The sequence below is a fragment of the Delphinapterus leucas genome, chromosome 6 (genome assembly GCF_059928025.1).
Source record: "Delphinapterus leucas isolate spDelLeu-1000000601 "Yukka" chromosome 6, BTC_Dleu_Yukka2, whole genome shotgun sequence".
Lineage (NCBI taxonomy): Eukaryota > Metazoa > Chordata > Mammalia > Artiodactyla > Monodontidae > Delphinapterus > Delphinapterus leucas.
Window position 1 is genome coordinate 113,825,772 of NC_143134.1, and position 20,174 is coordinate 113,845,945.

Here is a 20,174-nt window from a genome sequence, read left to right on the forward strand (position 1 = left end):
TTGAGAGCCATGATGAAAATATTTTTCATTTCAGTCTTTGTAGAAAATCTTTCCCATATACTTCTGTCAATTTTCCTTTCATACTAAGTACAACCTAACAAACTAATGGAACCCTTTTCCTGTGATGTTCTAGAAGTCAGCTGCAACATTCTGAGTATCAGTGATGCTTACCATTGAGGACAGAAATCTGAGCTAAATATACACTAATTATAGACCATATTCCAGAAATGGGCTCTTTTAATAAATCTCTGATACCAGCTTACTTTCTTGGCATTTGGCTCTTCTCACAACTAGACAGTTAAAACAAAACAAAAAAAGAAAAAACTCTGGTAACTGAGGACTGATCATTGGGTTCTTGTTAAAGTTGAACTGTGACATGAGGGAAAAAATATATAGGTTAATCATTTGAAATTATCCATGTGTCCAAAGTGTGCTTTTCTGGAAAGAACTCAGAATTGATCCTACATTTTCTGAAAGAGAAAATTGGTTATTCAGACAGTTTTCTTTTCATCAAGTGAGTTCAGTATCTTCACCTCACTACTGTTAGTATCTGAACCATTTCAAAAGGAATTTAAATTAATTATATCAGAAGGAAAATTTAATCTCTTAACAAAATCACAATTGCAGGAAGTTTTATTGTTTGGAGTTTGTTTTGGTTTGAAGTTTGGGTTTTTGGTTTTATTTTTCATTTAAGGATGATGTTGAATTAAGTAATCACAAGAATGCCTAATTTGTACTTGTTTGTGTGTTCGACATTTTAATCCATATTGTCTCTAATTCACAAATAGATATAAGTCCCATTTAAACAAGAAGCAAACTAGAATCAGTTTAAATAACTTTCCCAAGGTCAAACAATTAGTTGGTGGCAGAAGAAATCTAACTTCAAAGCCTACAGTCTTTCCATTACGTTGTTTCTATTACAAATTATCCATGAAGATACTTACTGACATTGTTATAATCTACACAGCAATTCATCTGCATCTATTTTCTCTTCAAATAAGGCTTTGTGATAACATAAAATTCTAATGCCTAAGAACACATTAAAGGTTAAAAAAAAAAACTGTCTTAAATCAAGCGACTTATTAAAGTTTCCTGCTGGGCAAAGCAAGCTTATAGCAATAGCTTCTCTGAAGATTTCTTTTTCTAATGAAAGCCTTTGAGGAGACGGCATGTTTTCAATGCAACATAAAGAAGGAAATGCAAAAAGTGTTGTGAAATAATGCCAAAATAAATGCAAAAGCTGGAATATAATTTCTTAAAGGTTAAAAAAAAAAAGTGTCCTAAGCATTTAAAACATGAGGTTCAGTTGCTGTCTTACAGAGCTCACATTCCACTTTCTATGGTCTAGCACAGTGCTGAACCTAAAGTGAGTGCTCAAAGAATAAGTGATTAAAGAACTCTAACCAAAAATTAGACGTATGATAATAAGACCTCAGTCATGTAGACTCCTGGGGAAATGAGGCTTATGTGGCAGTTTGAGAAAGCTGAAGACCCACATTTTTCAGCACTGAAACTTTAACTTTTTGGTTGTAATTCCAAGCTACATTATATATCTCACTGCTTTTTTGAAAAGAATATTTTGAACAAAACATTTTCTTGATGACTGCAATGTATATTTATTTTGCCTGCCTAGCACCCATTCTCCCTTCCTCTGGTAATAGCACCAGATTTTCCTCTGAGTAACTACCCTGCCCCATTCTCAGGCTAGAGAATCCAAGTGGCACTGAATAGGCCTCCCAGATACATACTCCCTCATTCCCCAATCAGCATCTGAGTCACCTACCCAAAACCATCATGAGTGGTTCATAGATCAGTCTATGACCCAAACGAGGCCTATTACAATGGTCCTTGGGTTAATGGCTCAGAAAAACATAAAACACTCTTCTTCCACTTGGGTGACTAAATTGGTAGAATATAATCTTCAATTTGCTAGTAGCCATCTTTGCCATTATATAGGGAGCACTTGACCAGAAATGAACCAAACACAGACGACAGAAAACCAAGAGATAAAGATATGACAAATCTATGAAAATATATGTAGAACACCTAGATCCAGCAAAACCCAAAACCAGTTTTACCACTGCAACTTCTCAGTATTGAGAGCCAACAAATTCCCTTTTTTGCTCAAGCCAGATTTCGTTGGGTTTCTGCCACTTACAACAAAGAGCCCTAATACAATGATTCAATGTCATCAGCGTAATCAATAACTGTGCTGATCAACATAATACAGAAGAATCCTCAGGGCAAAGCAAAGCACACAGGGCATAAGCTAAGTGCTTTCCCATGAATAAAAGATTTAAGTTCGAATGCATGGATTCTGAGAAATCTATTTTGGCTAGTTACTTTTACTTACTTCCCATTTTTCAGCTGTGTTAGACTGATAACAATTGTTGGACAGCAGAGTTCTTCACAGATAGGAACTCTTGCCTTAAATAAAAATAACACTGTAATTTAAAATAACAGCTACTCTGGAATAAATCTAACAAAAATACATACAAGAAGGCTTCCCTGGTGGCGCAGTGGTTGAGAGTCCGCCTGCCGATGCAGGGGAAACGGGTTCGTGCCCCGGTCTGGTAGGATCCCACGTGCCGCGGAGCGGCTGGGCCCGTGAGCCATGGCCGCTGAGCCTGCGCGTCCGGAGCCTGTGCTCCGCAGCAGGAGAGGCCACAACAGTGAGAGGCCCGCATACCGCAAAAAAAAAAAAATACATACAAGAACTATATGAGGGGAACTACAAAAAACTCTGATGAACGAAATCATAGAATTAAATAAATGGAGATATATTCCATGTTCACAGATCAGAAGACTCAATATTGCCAAGATGTCAGTTCTTCCCAACTTGATCTAAAGATTCAATACAAAAATGAACAAAATACCAGCAAGTTACTTTATGGATATCAACAAACTAATTCTAAAGTTTACAGAGAAAGGCAAAAGGCCCAGAATAGCCAACACAATATGAAAGAAAAGAACAAAGTTCAAAGACTGACACTAACTGACTTCAAGACTGACCATAAAGCTATAGAAACCAACACAGGATGGCATTGGTGAAAGAATAGACAAATGGATCAATGGATCAACAGACAGCCCAGAAATAGACCCAAAGAAATTAGTCAACTGATCTTTGCCGAAGCAACAAAGGCAATACAATGGAGCAAAAATGGTCTCTTCAACAAACAGTGCTGGAACAGCTGGACATCCACACTCAAAATACTGAATCTAGCCACAGACCTTTCTTACATCTCTCACAAAAATTCTCTCAAAATGGATCATGACCTAAATGTAAAACACAAAACTATAGAACTCCTAGAAGATAACATAGGAGAAAACCTACATGATCTTGGTTATGGTGATGACCACAAACATAACCCATGAAAGAAATAATTGATAGGCCAGATTTCATTAAAATTAAAAACTTCTGCTCTGCCAAAGACAAAATATCAGGACAATGAGAAAACAAGCTATAGACTGGAAGAAAGTATTTACAAAAGACATATTTGATAAAGGACTGTTATCCAAAATATACCATGAATTCTTAAAGCTCAAAAATAAGAAAACAAACAACCCAATTTTAAAAATGGGCCACGGCTTCCCTGGTGGCGCAGTGGTTGAGAGTCCCCCTGCGGATGCAGGGGACGCGGGTTCGTGCCCCGGTCCAGGAAGATCCGACATGCCGTGGAGCGGCTGGGCCCGTGAGCCATGGCCGCTGGGCCTGCACATCCGGAGCCTGTGCTCCACAACGGGAGAGGCCACAGCAGTGAGAGGCCCACGTACCGCAAAAATAAATAAATAAAATAAACAAAAATGGGCCAAAGGTCTTAACAGAAACCCCCTCACGGGGCTTCCCTGGTGGATGAGTGGTTAAGAATCTGCCTGCCAATGCAGGGGACACGGGTTCGAGCCCTGGTCCGCAAAGATCCCACATGCCGCGGAGCAACTAAGCCCGTGCGCCACCACTACTGAGCCTGCGCTCTAGAGCCCGTGAGCCACAACTACTGAGCCCGTGTGCCACAACTACTGAAGCCTACGCGCCTAGAGCCCGTGCTCTGCAACAAGAGAAGCCACCGCAGTGAGAAGCCCGTGCACCGCAACAAAGAGTAGCCCCCGCTCACCGCAGCTAGAGAAAGCCGGCACGCAGCAACAAAGACCCAACACAGCCAAAAATAAATAAATAAATAAATTTATTTTTTAAAAAAAGAAACCCCCTCACCAAAGAAGATACACAGATGGTAAATAAACATATGAAAAGATGCTCCACATCATACGTAATCAGGGAGATGCAAATCAAAACAATGTTATACTACCATACACCTATTAGAATGGCCAAAGTCCAGAACTCAGACAACACCAAGTGCTGATGAGGATATGAAGCAGTAGGAACTCTCATTCATTGCTGGTGGGAGTGTAAAATGGTACAACCACCTTGGAAGACAGTTTGGTGGTTTCTTACAAAACTAAACATAATCTTGCCATACAATCCAGCAATCAGGCTTCTTGGTGTTTACCCAAAGGAGTTGCAAACTTATGTCCACATGAAAACCAGCACATGGATGTTTATTAGCAGCTTTCTTCATAATTGTCAATACCTGGAAGCAACCAAGATGCCCTTTAGTAAGTAAATGGATACATAAACTGTGGCACATGCAGGCAATGGAATACTATTCAGCACTAAAAAGAAATGAGGCATCAAGCCATGAAAAGACATGGAGGGACATTAAATGCATATGACTAAGTGAAAGAAACCCATCTGAAAAGGCTACATACAAGCATGATTCCAACTATATAACATTCTGGAAAAGGCAAAACTGGAGACAGTAAAAAGATCAGTGGTTGGTGGGAAGGGGACAGTGTGTGGAGGGCAAGGGGGGCTAAACAGGTAGAGCACAGAGAATTTTTAGAGCAGTGAAAATACTCTGTATACTATAATGATGGATACATGTCATTATACATTCATCCAAACCCACAGAATATACAACACCAAGAGTGAACCATGACATAAACAACGGACTTTGGGTGATTATGACGTGTCAGTGTAGGTTCATCAATTGTAACAAACATACCACTCTCGTGGGGAATACTGATAATAGGGGAGACTGTGCATGTGTGGGGCAGGCGTATACAGGAAATCTCTGTATCACCCTCTCAATTTTGCTGTGAACCTAAATCTTCTCCTAAAAAAATTAAATCTTTCAAAACAAATGATAAATAACAACAGCTCCCATTAATTAAGAACTTCCCATGTCCGACGCACTGTGCATTTTACTTTAATCCTTTCGACTGAATGAAGTAGATACTATCAGGGCCCCAATTTTATTGTTGAGAAAAATGAGGCTCTGAGATTGGCATTTTGTGGCAATTAAAAAAAAAAAAAATCAAGGGCTTCCCTGGTAGCACAGTGGTTGAGAGTCTGCCTGCCGATGCAGGGGACATGGGTTCGTGCCCCGGTCCGGGAAGATCCCACATGCCACGGAGCGGCTAGGCCCGTGAGCCATGGCCGCTGAGCCTGCGCGTCCAGAGCCTGTGCTCCGCAACGGGAGAGGCCACAACAGTGAGAGGCCCACGTACCGCAAAAAAAAGAAACGAAATTGAATTATTTGTAGTGAGGTGGATGGACCTAGAGTCTGTCATACAGAGTGAAGTAAGTCAGAAAGAGAAAAACAAATACCGTATGCTAACACATATATATGGAATCTAAGAAAAAAAAAAAGGTCATGAAGAACCTAGGGGTAAGACGGGAATAAAGACACAGACCTACTAGAGAATGGACTTGAGGATATGGGGATGTGGAAGGGTAAGCTGGGACAAAGTGAGAGAGTGGCATGGACATATATACACTACCAAACATAAAATAGATAGCTAGTGGGAAGCAGCCGTATAGCACAGGGAGATCAGCTAGGTGCTTTGAGACCACCTAGAGGGGTGGGATATGGAGGGTGGTAGGGAGGGAGATGCAAGATGGAAGAGATATGGGAACATATGTATATGTATAACTGATTCACTTTGTTATAAAGCAGAAACTAACACACCATTGTAAAGTAATTATACTCCAATAAAGATGTTAAAAAATATATATTTTAAGAACAAAAAAAAAAAAGAGTGCCTGCAGCAGGCTCAGAGATGCCAGCTGTAACGAGACACTTGTATTTGAAATGCATTCCAGAGTTTCAGCATGCCAGTACCATCTGATCATTGGACTGGGCAAGCTCATCCCTCTTGCAAGAGCACCCTCTTTCCAGACCTTCAGTCAGACAGGCTGAACTCAGCTCTGGGAGCTTTCACAACTGGAGGTGACTGTATTCATTTTCTGGTGGGTTCTTGAACAAACACATAAATTAGAGTACACAAAATGAAACTGGCAAAAAAAAAAAGAAAGCACTAAAAAAGTAAGAACAAGATAGATCAAAGATCTACTCAAAATGATCCTACTTCTTTTTAAAACATTAAACTCACATACCTAAATAACAAGATTATACACAAAAGATGTTCACTGGCATTATTTACAAGAGAAATACCCTGGAAAAAATCTAAAGATGTAATTACAAGTAAATATAGCACATAAACATGATGTCATAATTTATAGCAACTAAAATGATTTTTACAAAGCTATATTAATAATTTTAGGAAAGGTTTAATGATTTGAGGGAGAACATGGAAAACACACATGTAGCAGAAGTTGGGGGGGAAGTTTATATATTTACACACACACACATACACACACAAAAGAAGGCTACAAGGAAATAAATCAAAACATTAACAGTAGTTATTACTGAGTAATAATTTTTCTCTTCTTTGTGATTTTTAAAAATTTCTAAAAATTTATACATAGTCAAAAACTAGTAAGAAAACAAGCTACTAAAAACTTAAAGATGAATATGGGCTTCCCTGGTGGCTCAGTGGTTAAGAATCTGCCTGCCAATGCAGGGCACATGGGTTCGAGGCCTGGTCCAGGAAGATCCCACATGCCGCGGAGCAACTAAGTCCGTGTGCCACAACTACTGAGCCTGCGCTCTAGAGCCCGCGAGCCGCAACTACTGAGCCCACGTGCCACAACTACTGAAGCCCATGCGCCTAGAGCCCGTGCTCTGCAACAAGAGAAGCCACCGCAATGAGAAGCCCGCGCACCACAACGAAGAGTAGCCCCCCCTCACCTCAATTAGAGAAAGCCCACAGGAAGCAATGAAGACCCAACACAGCCAAAAAATAAATAAATAAAATAAATAAAATTTTTAAAAAATTTAAAGATGAATAGAAAAAAATACACACCAGGGATGATCTGCCAATATGTACTCAAATAATTGGAAAAATTTTAGTATTTTTTTTAATTTACAATGAGAACATACTATACCACAGTATAAGAAAAACTCATAAGAATGAAACTCCCACAGAAATTTATAGAACAAAATGTATACTAAATCCTCCAATTAAAGACCCATAAAGTAGTTTCAGTGCTTTCTAACCCACCTTCTCACAGCAGGGAATTAAGCCCTCTGGGGGATGCAAACAAACTTCAAAGAGAAGATTATGCCCAGACACTAGTACTGTATAGCATAAGGTTTATATTTAAGTTTGCTCAGATATTTTGGCAGAGATCAGAGATGCAGATCCAATGAACAAAGACTAATTTTAAGACATATTCTTTGCAATCATCTAAATGGCAAAAATAAGGCTTAAATAGTATCAGAAAAAGGCAGATATAATAAGTTGTATTAAAAAAAAAAGGTTGTAGAAGTAGACAAAAGTTACCTAAAATCAAATACTAAGTGACAGCTTATTCACTGGTATTAGGAACTAGGAAATCTTACGAATTCCCAAAGAAAGTAAGCAGCACCATGAGTTCAGTTTGTGTACCCAAATTTTATTTGCACAATCTTTGGAAGATGTCCCACTCAGTGCCACAGGGCTGGATGCAATATCTAAGTAGAACTGACAGAATACATGTCCCTTCCATGGATGTCATGGAATGCTTTCAGAGCAAAGAACACGTGAGAGTTGACAATACCTTCACTAGTTCAGACATTAAAAGAAATCGATGGGAAAAAGAACTGTCTTTAACATCTAGTAGTATTTCTTACCAGCCTTTCTCACATTTGTCACCCTTTCCTTGTGAGGTAATTTTTTAGGTATTATTTAGAAGTACCTGACCATTTTATAAAAACACATTTTATGTAGAGGAATAGTGCATCTTAGTAATTTGGCTTTATTTAGTTTCCCAATTTTTAAAAATCATGGATAAGGAATCAAATTTAAGTTTAGCTTTTCTGGATATTAATCATCTAATAGAAAATTAAAATCCTTGATATATTAAAGAATGTGAAAGACAAAACTATAAATTTCTCAGAAGAAAATATAGGATAATAGTTTCTTATCTGTAGGGTAGGAAAACATTGATAAACTGTAGATATGAAAATCAAGAAGTTTTGATCAAAGATACCAGAAAGAGAGGGAAAGACAAATCATAGAGTAGGAGACAATATCTACAACACACTTGACCAGATAATTAATAGTAGCAGGACAAACAATTTCTTATAAATCAACAAGGAAAAGATAGAAAACAATTAAAAAATGAGTAAGCCTTGAACAGGCACTTTAAAAAGAAAGGTATTCACGAGGTCAATAAGTATATGAAAAGGTGCTCAATCTCATTAGTCACCAGGAAAATGCAAATAAAAGCAACAAGGAGATACTACCACACAACTATCAGGTTGGCCAAACCCAACAAATTTAATTGTATTAAGAACTAATGAAGATGTTCAACAATAAAGACTATCAAACACTGCTGAAGGGAGTGTAGACAAGCACAATCAACTTTGAAAAACAGTTTAGCATTATCTAGTTATCAAATATGGTATATATCCTATGTAAAAGTATGTTTACATGCTCCAGGATTTATGTATAAAGATCACAGCAGCCTTGCTTGTAATAGCCAAAAACTGCAAACAACTTCAAGTGCTTTCAACAGTAGAATGAATAAACTGTGATATAATCTTAAAGTGTATTACACTGCAATGAAAATAAATGACACACAACAACACAGAGGACCCTCACAGACTTGAGCAAACAAGCAGCAAAACTACACACAGAATAATTCTATAAAATTCAGAAACAGGCACTACTAAATTAAATTTTTCAAGGAACTATACTTATGTGGTAAAGCTACAAAGAAAAACAAAGAAATAAGTATCATAAAAGTCAGGATAGTAGTTACCTCTGGAGAAGGGGAGTGGAGGGACTTCTGGGGCACTGGCCAGCCCCACCTCTAACATTTACAGGGCCTTGGCAAGAGTACAAACAGAGGCCCACAAACCATATGTCTAAATATTTACAAGATATGGAATAAGCTAACAAACTATTAAATAAAATATGTTCCATCCTCCTATCATAACTACTTGGAAGGACAGATTCACACTGAAAATTCTTGGATTCCTTAGAGTTCCATGTAGAAACATAGTTCAGGGAAAACTGGCCACTAGCCCACTGTCCATCTCCCCCTTTTCTATCCCACACTGCCAGGAACCTCACACACAGGGATGCAGTCACCTCCACTCACAAGCCCAAGCTCCATCGCATACCCTACTCCCCACAAACAGATACCCTTAGGCCACCCCTTGGGCCTAGGGGTGTGTACACCAGTAGCCAGTCTACCCTCAGAAGGACAAACCCTAGGGAAGACTCACACAGACTCTGGAAAAAAACCTTGGGGCCACTGGGTCAAGAAATTCTTAGATCCTAGGTATTCAAAGTTTGTCTAGGATGGAAGGGTTTGGGCTCTAAATGGGCATGTCCCATAGGCCCCACAGACTCCTTGCCTGAAAGGGGCACTTCAGAAGAGGGCCAAAGCAGGGCCCTCTAAAGCACAGGGCTAGGGCAGGGGTCTTCTTGCCAGGACCAGAATTTCCTTAGAACCACGCAATATTATTTGTCTTAACCTGAATAGTAGTAACATGGGTACTCACTTTATAATTATTAAACTGTACACAAAAGGTTTATGCACATTTTTCCACAAATAATGGGACGGACATCATGTCCCTGCTGATATGATACACTGAGAAGGATACAATATCACGTTTGAAATATTCCCACCCAAAATCCATGACCTAATCTAATCATGAGGATACAATCAGATTCAAACCCAGGAACTTTCTACAAAACAAGAGACCTAATTTCTTCAAAAACATTTCACAAAGGGTTTAAAAAAAAACAAGGTTGCAAAACTGTTCCAGACTAAAAAAAACTAGATAGATGTGAAAACTAAATGGATTACATGATCCTGAATTCTGGATCAGAGGCGAAAGTGCTATAAAGGATATTACTGGGACAACTGATTGAACATGGACAAATGACATTAACTTTCTTATTCTGGTAACTGTACTGGAGTTATTTAAGAAAATGTCCTTATTCTTAGGAGCTATATCCTGAAGTATTTAGGGGTGACGGGTCACAATGTCTGCAACTTATTCTCAAAAGGTTCAGCAAAAAATACACACAGAGTAATAAAGCAAATGTGGCAAAATGGTAACAACTGATGAATCTAAGGAAAAGGGAGTATGCACGTAACTATTCTTGTAACTTTTATCTTTTAAAATATTTTCAGGGCTTCCCTGGTGGCACAGTGGTTGAGAGTCCGCCTGCCGAGGCAGGGGACACGGGTTCGTGCCCCAGTCCGGGAAGATCCCGTGTGCCGCAGAGCGGCTGGGCCTGTGAGCCATGGCTGTTGAGCCTGCGCATCCGGAGCCACGGAAGAGGCCACCAACAGTGAGAGGCCCACATACCGCAAAAAAAAAAAAAAAAAAAAAAAAACTTGAAATAAAATATTTTCAAAATTTAAAGTTTTTAAAAAGTAAACTAAAGGGTTAAACAAGAAAAGAGTTGTCTACGGGGAGAGGAATTAGATGACTTAAAGAAGAGGATAAGGTAAAGACTCCATTTCGTTCCTTTTTCTTATTTGTACTCAACAAACTTTGTTCACATTCCCCAAGAAAATTCATTTTAACTTTGGGGGAAAAAACCTACAGCATTGAAAGGGGGAACATTAGCAACTGTAGAAATAAGAAAAGTTTTTGTCCTTAAATCTGTCAAATCACAGCCATCACCAACTGGTTACTCTGACGCGTCAGCTCACAGAGGTACTGCTGCACGAACACACCTAGTATCAGCTACTTCCCTTCCCAATCCAATGGTTTGCACAATTAGAGGTATAACTTAAGATGAATATTAACATTCTACTTCTAGAATGACCATAAGTTTATATAACATGTTTCACAGCCTTCATGAAATAATCCAGAAAGTGGAGCACACGCAATTCTCACTTTTCATATTGAGAAATGCATTCATTTTAACAAATATTGGTGACATTGTACAAAGCCCTGCAGATGACATGGAGAGATGTGTACAACATGGTCACTGCCCTCAAGAAGGCAACTTAGCAGAGTGAAGAGGACTTGAACCTAAAACCCTGGCTATTCCACACAGTAGCTGTATAATCTTGGTAAGTTATTTGACCTCTCAGATTCTGTTTTCTCATAGGCATAATGGAGACACCATCCAACTATCTTTAAGGGTTGTATTGTAAGGACTGACTATGTATGTCAAGCATGTAGGACAACAGAACAACAGATACTCAATAAAAGGTAACTATTTTATGAGTATTACAATCTAATTAAAATAACGAAGTAGAAAATATGTCCAAGGTTTGTATAGCCAATTACGGGCATAACTACCATTGGAATCCTGATTACTCCAAGTTTCTAATCCAAATAAATTCATCCTCCATAAACACCAAATAATACATGCAACTGTTGGTGTGCGGACCGAGAGCCGCTCCCTAACAGACCTTTGGCAAATGCATCACTCTCTTAAGCACCAGGAAAAAGAACACTAGGTCAGAAGGTTATTCTTTCTCATTAACCAAGAAGGATTTTAGGTCAAGAAGTGATTTACTCAGCCTGCACAAGATACTCTAACCTTATTCAAGACCCTGTTGCTCAGGAATACATGTCCAAATTAGTCCAAAAGCTAAAGCCAGAGGAGGTGTTTCCTTCAACTAAGTTCCAACCTTTCTTTAACCAGCTGACAAAATTTACTGAACTAAATCCATTTCAAACATCTCCTTCCAGTTTACTGGCAGAGATTTCCCTTTATATTATTTTGTAACCTAATTCTAAACCTTCCTTATTAGCAAGGTGACAATATTTCATACTAAATAGTTGACTTCCAGGCATCTCCGAAAGATACAAACCAAAACCCAATGATTACAATGAATAAAGCCATATTTCAAGGCTGTCATAGTAAAACTCTTAATTTAAATTGTTCACTGCAATTATTCTCCATTCCCTAGGATGATGTGGGCACAGATAAAAGGGAAAGACACTTAAACATACTTAAAGATAAGTAACAGTTTAGAATATTCACATATTATCCGATGTGCATGGCTAGCTCATACAATAAACAAACACGCTATATCATAATGGAACATGCAAATACCTGAAACAGTGCCACCTGTCCTAGGATAGGCCACTTCAACATACACTTCAAACATGGTCTCTGGGTTTTGCCTATAAAAGAAACAGATTGTGATTACTGACAAGTATTGAGGGAGCATGGTATAGAATATGCAGGCTGTGGTATAGGGCAGACCTTGATTAAAATCATTAGCTCCGCAACTTAATGGCTGTGGAACTTTGGACAAGTTACTCAACTTCTCTGAGCCACGCCCTCCTGATCTATAAAATGAAAATAGCTAACCAGAAGAATTATTGTGAAATGTAAAGAAAACACACAAAAATTGCCTAGATACAATGTTTGGCATATAATAGCTTAGCCATTATTATGATTTTACAGATGTCATATTTCCAGTTTACACAGCTGGATCTCCAAAACCATAAATAGAATTTTGAGGAAACTCAAACCAAGGCAACACTAGCACAAAGTAATCTTCTCCCTCATACGCCAGGATAAAATATTCAGATGAAGTTAACTTGCTTATTTACAGGTTTTAAAGACTCAAATAAGAGAAACAGTATCCTATCTCATTAGGCTATAATAAAGACAGGATGCTAATAGGGGGCTTTGCCTAAATTGTCAATGGCAAGTATATGAATGTTCATTATTATATCCTTTTACCTTTTTATGCCATAAATATTTTATATTAAGTTTTTAAAAGATCATAGCACTAAGAGAATGTTAACAGTTGCTCATTCTGAGTGATAAGAACATCGGAGTCATAGTATCTTCAGATTTTCTCTTTGATTCTAAAACTACAATAAAAAGATTCTTTCCAGATTGCATGAAAATCATTTAGAAGAAAATGTTACACATTCAAACATCTATGACTGAATTCTATTTTAAACCTGACAACAAGGCTCAGAGAAGAAGCTTTCTGAGTTGCCTAATCAGATCTAAGGCTTAATTTCAATCAACTAAATACCCTGAATTTGCCCAGTAGATTCCACTTTTCAAAATAACTATCTCATTTATCTCATTTCATCCTCATTATAATCCTATGAGGTATGTGGATCAGTCATCACCCTCACCATACAGGTGAGAAACCTGAAGCAAAGAGATTCTAAGTGACTTGTCAGTAGTCTCACAACTAGTTAGAAACACAGTCAGAGCTGCAACTCAGACCTCCGGGCGCTCAAATTGTGTTTCATTGATTCTAAGATGAAATTTTTTCCCCACATTTTCCCAAGTCTTACAATCTATTGCATCTTACAATTCTAAATGGCAACATTTTTTTCTTTCTTAGTAGTACATATAGTAACAGTGCATCTTAGACTCAGTAAAATACCGTAATACTCCCTCTACTTCCTCAGAGGTGTTGTCTGTCGATCAGGGATCTACTTATTTCTCATGTGAAGGATCATTACTTCCTCACTGAGGAGAAATTTGGGCTTGTGCTTTAAATAAGTACCTAGAGTGAAAAGAGTTGGCCGCTCTAAAAGTCAAGGAATTTAAATATACCTTTGTCAAATATAATTTTTAAATTAGACATTAAATCAGAGTATCTTACTTAACTAAATAAAAGTAAACTCAAGTTTTAAGAAAGCTGTTTAAAAATGTTTCGTGCCTTTTTTTTCCTGCAAGAGAGTACAAAAAGACCTACAAGGTCAGCATCCTTTGGTCACCAAAACATCTGTGGAAAATACCATATGGAACATCCCCTTCATTCAAATCATCTCAGAGTAGAGGGTTTGTTGAAAGAAAGGAATATTCTAAGGTCATCTGAAGAGTATGAGGAAGAGTCCCTCTAAAATCTAAAAATATCTTTAAGCCTATTTTGCAACTGGCTGAATTTCATTCCTCGGGATTAAGATAATGGCTTTCAAAATGTATTCTGCAGGACCCTAGGACTCCATGGAGATTCCTTGGAGATTCCACGCATTTTTTACCCAAATGCCCACTTTTAAGCTTATTTTTCCCCATTTAAAAAATTGAAAGGAAAAAACATGAGCATACAAAGGAGTTACACACCAAATTTTTTTAACACTGGAGCTCCGACATGTTAACCTGTGCCACTAAGTTAAGGTGGTTTGTACAGATCTGCTATCTCTCTAAGCGAAGAGCATCCTAATGTTGTCTAAACTCATTATATCTCTGCTGCTTCTCCTCCCTTTCTCTTTAACACATTTCAACCAGGCTTCTGAACCCACCACACCACTGAAACAACTTGTCATGATCACCAATGACCTCCACATTGCTAAAATGTGCCAAAATGGTAAATTCTCGATGCTTGTCTTAACCTCTCAGCAGCATTTGACACAGCTGATTGATCTGCCCTCCTTCTCCAAACACTTTCTTCACTTGCCTGCCAGGACATCACTCTCAACTGGTATTCTTCCTGCCTTACTGGCTGCTCCTTTGCTGATTCCTTCTCACATAAGCTCTCCTACCCTTGAACTTAGTGCTGGACCTCTCCCTGTCTACACTCATTACTTAAATGATCTCATTCAGTCTCACAGCATTAATTACCAGGCAAATGCTGATGAGCCCCAAAGTCCTGTCTCCAACCCGACTTCTTCCCTGACCCCAGATTCCCTTAGCAACTGCCTGCTCAACTTCCCCATCTGGATTTCTAAGAAGCATTTCTAACTTAACAAATGGCACTTTTCTTCCTCAGACTTGCGTTTCCTGATATCCACCAGTTAAGCGGGAAAAAAAAAAAAAAAAAGCCCACCAAACTCAGTTCTGGAGATGGATGGTGGCAATGGTTGCACAAGAATATGAGTGTACTTAATATCACTGAACCATACACTGAAAAGTGGTTAGGCTGATAAATTTTATGTTATGTGCATTTTATTATAATTTAAAAAATGAGAAGGAAAAAAGTCCTTACAAGGTCCTACATTATCTGGCCTCTGCCTGTCTCTCCAATTTCATTTCATACCTCTCTCTCCTTGCCCACTGCACTCTAGCCATACTGGCCTTCTGTCTGCTCCTCAACACACCTAATTCATTCCTATCTTATAGCCTTTTGTATTGATCTTCATATAGGTGGTCCTTCCTGTCATTCAAAATAAGGCTTATACCTGACCTCGGAAAGGCCTTCCCCAACACACTCTCTACCATCGAATTTTAATTCTCCACATCACACCAATCACAACCTGTTTCCCTCCTCTAAATGTAAACTGCAGGAGAGCAGGGATTGTTGTCTGTCATACCCACTAGTTTTTCCCAGGTACCTAAACAGTGCCTGGCACATAGCCAGAATCAAATAAATATTGAGAAGGAATAAAGGAAGTACAGACTAGCTTTCCTGGGGTCTAAAGGATTTCAATAAATGACTGGAGTGATTATACACTTTTATGACTCAAACTTTGGCATGTTAAAAGATAGATTTGAAGCCCCACCTCCAGGGTTTCTGGGGTAGGACCCAAGAATTAGCATTTCCAATAAGTACCCAGGTAATAGTGATGCTGCTGGACTAGTGATCACGCTTTAAGAACCACTGATCTAGTTAAATGGAATTCTTCTTCCAAATAATTTGTACATATAACATAAAATAAACATAAGGTATCCATCATTTCAACAGTGCTTTTGCAATAAAAGATTTCAAAGAAAATAAGCATTTGTGGAAGCAATGAAGCTAACTTCTCTTCTAGTGTTACCCATAGTTACTGCCTCATTGAAATGCATAATAAAACTACCTAAGTTTCTTACTCAGTTCAAATAGCTGCCAGAGCTCTACATGGAGCCAAAGATTATGACAGTCTCTTTAGGAAAAAAAAAGAAAAAAGCTGACTACAACCCTAAAAACAAACTAAACTGGACTATACAAGTTATAGTCATGCTCATGCATGATCATTTACATGTTACATTACAGAAGAAGTAGTGAGAGAACGGAGCCCGCGTTTCCGCAGAGCTGGAACTCCTGGCTCGGGGTCTCTTCCCTCCACCGTCACGGAACTGCCCCGGGGCCCAAGGGGAGGGCGGCCTCACTGAGGCTGCCGGCTCTGGAGGTGCCCCAGCAGCCAAAGCCGCGACAGTCGTGGGGACGGCGGGCCGGTTGGTTCAACAAGTAACTTAAAGACAAAATGGAAAAACAAGGAGGTTTGTGCCTGAGATCATGTTGATGTGAAACCAGGGATGGCCACCTTGTGCCAGCCATGTGGATGAAAGGCTCTTGGTGCTCCAGCCAGGAGTCAGTGCTGTGCCTCTGAGGTGGGAGAGCCAACTTCAGGACACTGGTCCACAGCTGGGATATTACCTCCCAGCTCCACGTAATATCAAACGGCGAAAATCTCCCAGAGATCTCCATCTCAACACCAGCACTCAGCTTCACTCAACGACCAGCAGACTACAGTGCTGGACGTCCTATGCCAAACAACTAGCAAGACAGGAACACAGCCCCATCCATTAGCAGAGAGGCTGCCTAAAATCATAATAAGGCTACAGATACCCCAAAACACACCACCAGATGTGGACCTGCCACCCAGAAAGACAAGATCCAGCCTCATCCACCAGAACACAGGCACTAGTCCCCTCCACCAGGAAACCTACACAACCCACTGAACCAACCTTAGCCACTGGAGACAGACACCAAAAACAACGGGAACTACGAACCTGCAGCCTGCAAAAAGGAGACCCCAAATACAGTAAGATAAGCAAAATGAAAAGACAGAAAAACACACAGCAGATGAAGGAGCAAGGTAAAAACCCACCAGACTTAACAAATAAAGAGGAAATAGGCAGTCTACCTGAAAAAGAATTCAGAATAATCATAGTAAAGATGATACAAAATCTTGGAAATAGAATAGAGAAAATGCAAGAAACATTTAACAAGGACCTAGAAGAACTAAAGAGGAAACAAGCAACGATGAACAACACAATAAATGAATTTTAAAATACTCTAGAAGGGATCAATAGCAGAATAACTGAGGCAGAAGAACAGATAAGTGACCTGGAAGATAAAATAGTGGAAATAACTACTGCAGAGCAGAATAAAGAAAAAAGAATGAAAAGAATTGAGGACAGTCTCAGAGACCTCTGGGACAACATTAAACACACCAACATTCGAATTATAGGGGTCCCAGAAGAAGAGAAAAAGAAAGGGACTCAGAAGAAGTAGTGACTAATGTTGTGACATTGTGACAAGTTATATAACATACCGACAAATATACATAAGGGCCAGTGAAGCCAATGCAGATGGAAGCATTTTCTATTTCTCTGCACATCAAAAAATAAGTTTTAAAGTGTCTCCTCTAAATGTAAATGGCCAAGCAACTCTTACTTAATATTTTTATTAAACCACTAATACTGTAACAATTTCCAGAGAATCTCTGGAACTACTGAATACCTTGAGACTACTTATTTCCTCCATTACTCTTTAAGATGCTTAATATTTTTAACTACTTGGCTAAAGGAACTGAAAATCCTATTTCTGTCCTATTAACACTCCTGCTAATTCAGTACATGTAATGAAGTTAAAAATACTATATTCTGAGCCATTTTCCAATACAGACCCAAGCTTTCCCAGAGCACATCATATCTTAACATATTACCATGGAAATGTCCTGGTTCTGCCATGATATCCCATCATTAGTTGCCTTATACTCTTATACCTCCATGATCTGGAACTCTGCCCATCTGCCAAGCTCTTTTTTGCCACCCACCCTTACCTCGTGCAGTCTTGCACCCTAAGATCCAGCTATAGAGAACTACTTGTAGCTCTCTGAACAATCCATGCTCTGATTCTCTAATGATAACATCATTACCATACCACAGCCCGTATCTGTTTCCTAGGTGCCAGGCATGATCCTAAGCACTGTACATGCATTATCTCAGATAATCTTCAACAACCCTGTAAGTATTATTACCCCCAGTTTAGAGATGAGGACACTGAAACTCAGAGGATAAACTAGCCAAAGTCAAAGCAAAGTAGTGGCAGAATCAGCATGGATCATCCAAAGGCACTAACCACTTTACTGTTCTACCTTATTCAGCTGCTCTTCTGGAAGGAACTATCTGTCCAGTCTTTTTCATCAAGCCTTAGCTCAGGCATTTCCTCCTCTCTGGGAAGTCTTCTCAATCCCCCCACACTCACATCCTAGACTGGGTTAAGTGCCCCTCCTCCGTCCTCCCAAGGCACCCTGTACTTCCCCACTTTTGCAGCTCTTACCACATTCGACCCTGACACAATCACAACTACCTGGGGAGATTTTAAAAGTCCTGACGCCCAGGCCACACCTCAGAACAATTAAATCAGAATCTCTAGGCATTGTTTGTTTTTTTTAAAACCTCCCCAACTTATTCCAATGTGCAGCCAAGGTGGAGAACCACCCGTGTGCCTCTAATTAAATACCTGTCTTCCCCACTAGACTGGCAGCTCCTTGAGGGCACCAAATGTCTTCTCATATCCTAGTCCCACACCTGGCACAATAAATGTCTGATGAATGAGTTTTCCTCCAACATCTGACACATAGTTTCCAGTTCCCAGTAACTGTTTCTCTAACAAGAGGTAACTTACTGAATATACACTGCTTACACCTGACTGTTATTTAAGATGTTTTCCTTTGGAGTCAAAGGTATCAATAAGTCACACCTGCTGACAACAGCCTTGGCTCTTAAATATGAAAAACGACACACAAGCAGTTAAAATGTGTTTGAAAGAAGGGAGGTCTGGTAGGTTCTTGCCTCTGGGAGAATGAAGCCTGAGAGTAAGGCAAGAGAGCATTTCTATTCAATACCACACTCTTCTGAACACAATTCTCAGTGATTGACTGGAAGGGCCATGCTCTGTGCTCAGGGCCATGTTCTCAAAATGATTAAGTACACTCAGCTTGAAGTCATGAAACAAAGGCTTTGACAATATTCAGGCAGCGGGAAAGCTAATTTTTTTAAAAGAGCATCATGCTATTGATCACTCTGCTGGATCATCAGCTTTCAATTAGGACCTACTTTTCTTCAATTACAACATATTATGAGATTAGGAGAAAAATGTAACACTAACTCCTCACAAAATGTATCTGCTGCATATGATAACTATGCCATCATGCTAGGCCCTCAACCCTTTGTTATTTAGAAGTACAAACTGAGACACACACAGTACTGGGATCCCTTACTCATTTCACAGCTATCAAATCTTCACACCAGCTAGTATTCTAAAGCAAAATAGCAACCTATTCTCTATGGACTAGGGTAAAACTTCAGCACTGTCTCCTTAGTTACAAATTTATATGCCGAGGGGGCTGAGGTATAGTATTTCAAAATTCATACCAACTGAACTGTCTTAAAGTTGACAACATGGGGCTTCCCTGGTGGCGCGGTGGTTGAGAGTCCGCCTGCCGATGCATGGGACACGGGTTTGTGCCCCGGTCCGGGAAGATCCCACATGCCGCGGAGCGGCTGGGCCCGTGAGCCATGGCCGCTGAGCCTGCGCGTCCGGAGCCTGTGCTCCGCAACAGGAGGGGCCACAACAGTAGGAGGCCCACGTACCGCAAGGAAAAAAAAAAAAAAGTTGACAACACGGTCAAAAGTAACTGTATACACTTCAGAAAGTGCTAGCAAACATCACCTAATAAACACTGATTCCTTTAAGCTAGATATACAAGCAAAAAAGGTAGTCTTAATATTTCCAACAAGCCTCCATTTGTTTCAGTAGACTCTGAAATTAAAGCCGTTTTTCCAGGCTGAAAATGCTGTATCAAAGGGTGCTTTCTAACCCATAACAAGTTAACACC

General features: G+C 39.4%; 1 protein-coding gene across 8 annotated transcripts in view; it reads right to left on the reverse strand.

The window, feature by feature from the left end:
- The window catches only part of DENND1A (DENN domain containing 1A), a 530,720-nt gene that overhangs the window by 474,287 nt on the left and 36,259 nt on the right, over positions 1-20,174 (reverse strand). For 2 of the 8 annotated variants that reach the window (XM_089913731.1, XM_030761611.2), the window contains exon 1: positions 12,481-16,962. In XM_089913731.1, the coding sequence (XP_089769857.1) occupies positions 12,481-12,598 (118 nt within the window). In that variant the 5' untranslated portion in view covers positions 12,599-16,962. Of the gene's footprint in view, positions 1-12,480; positions 16,980-20,174 lie in introns of those variants that run through there. The other 6 variants (XM_030761610.2, XM_089913732.1, XM_089913734.1 and 3 more) reach the window with 6 other exon arrangements.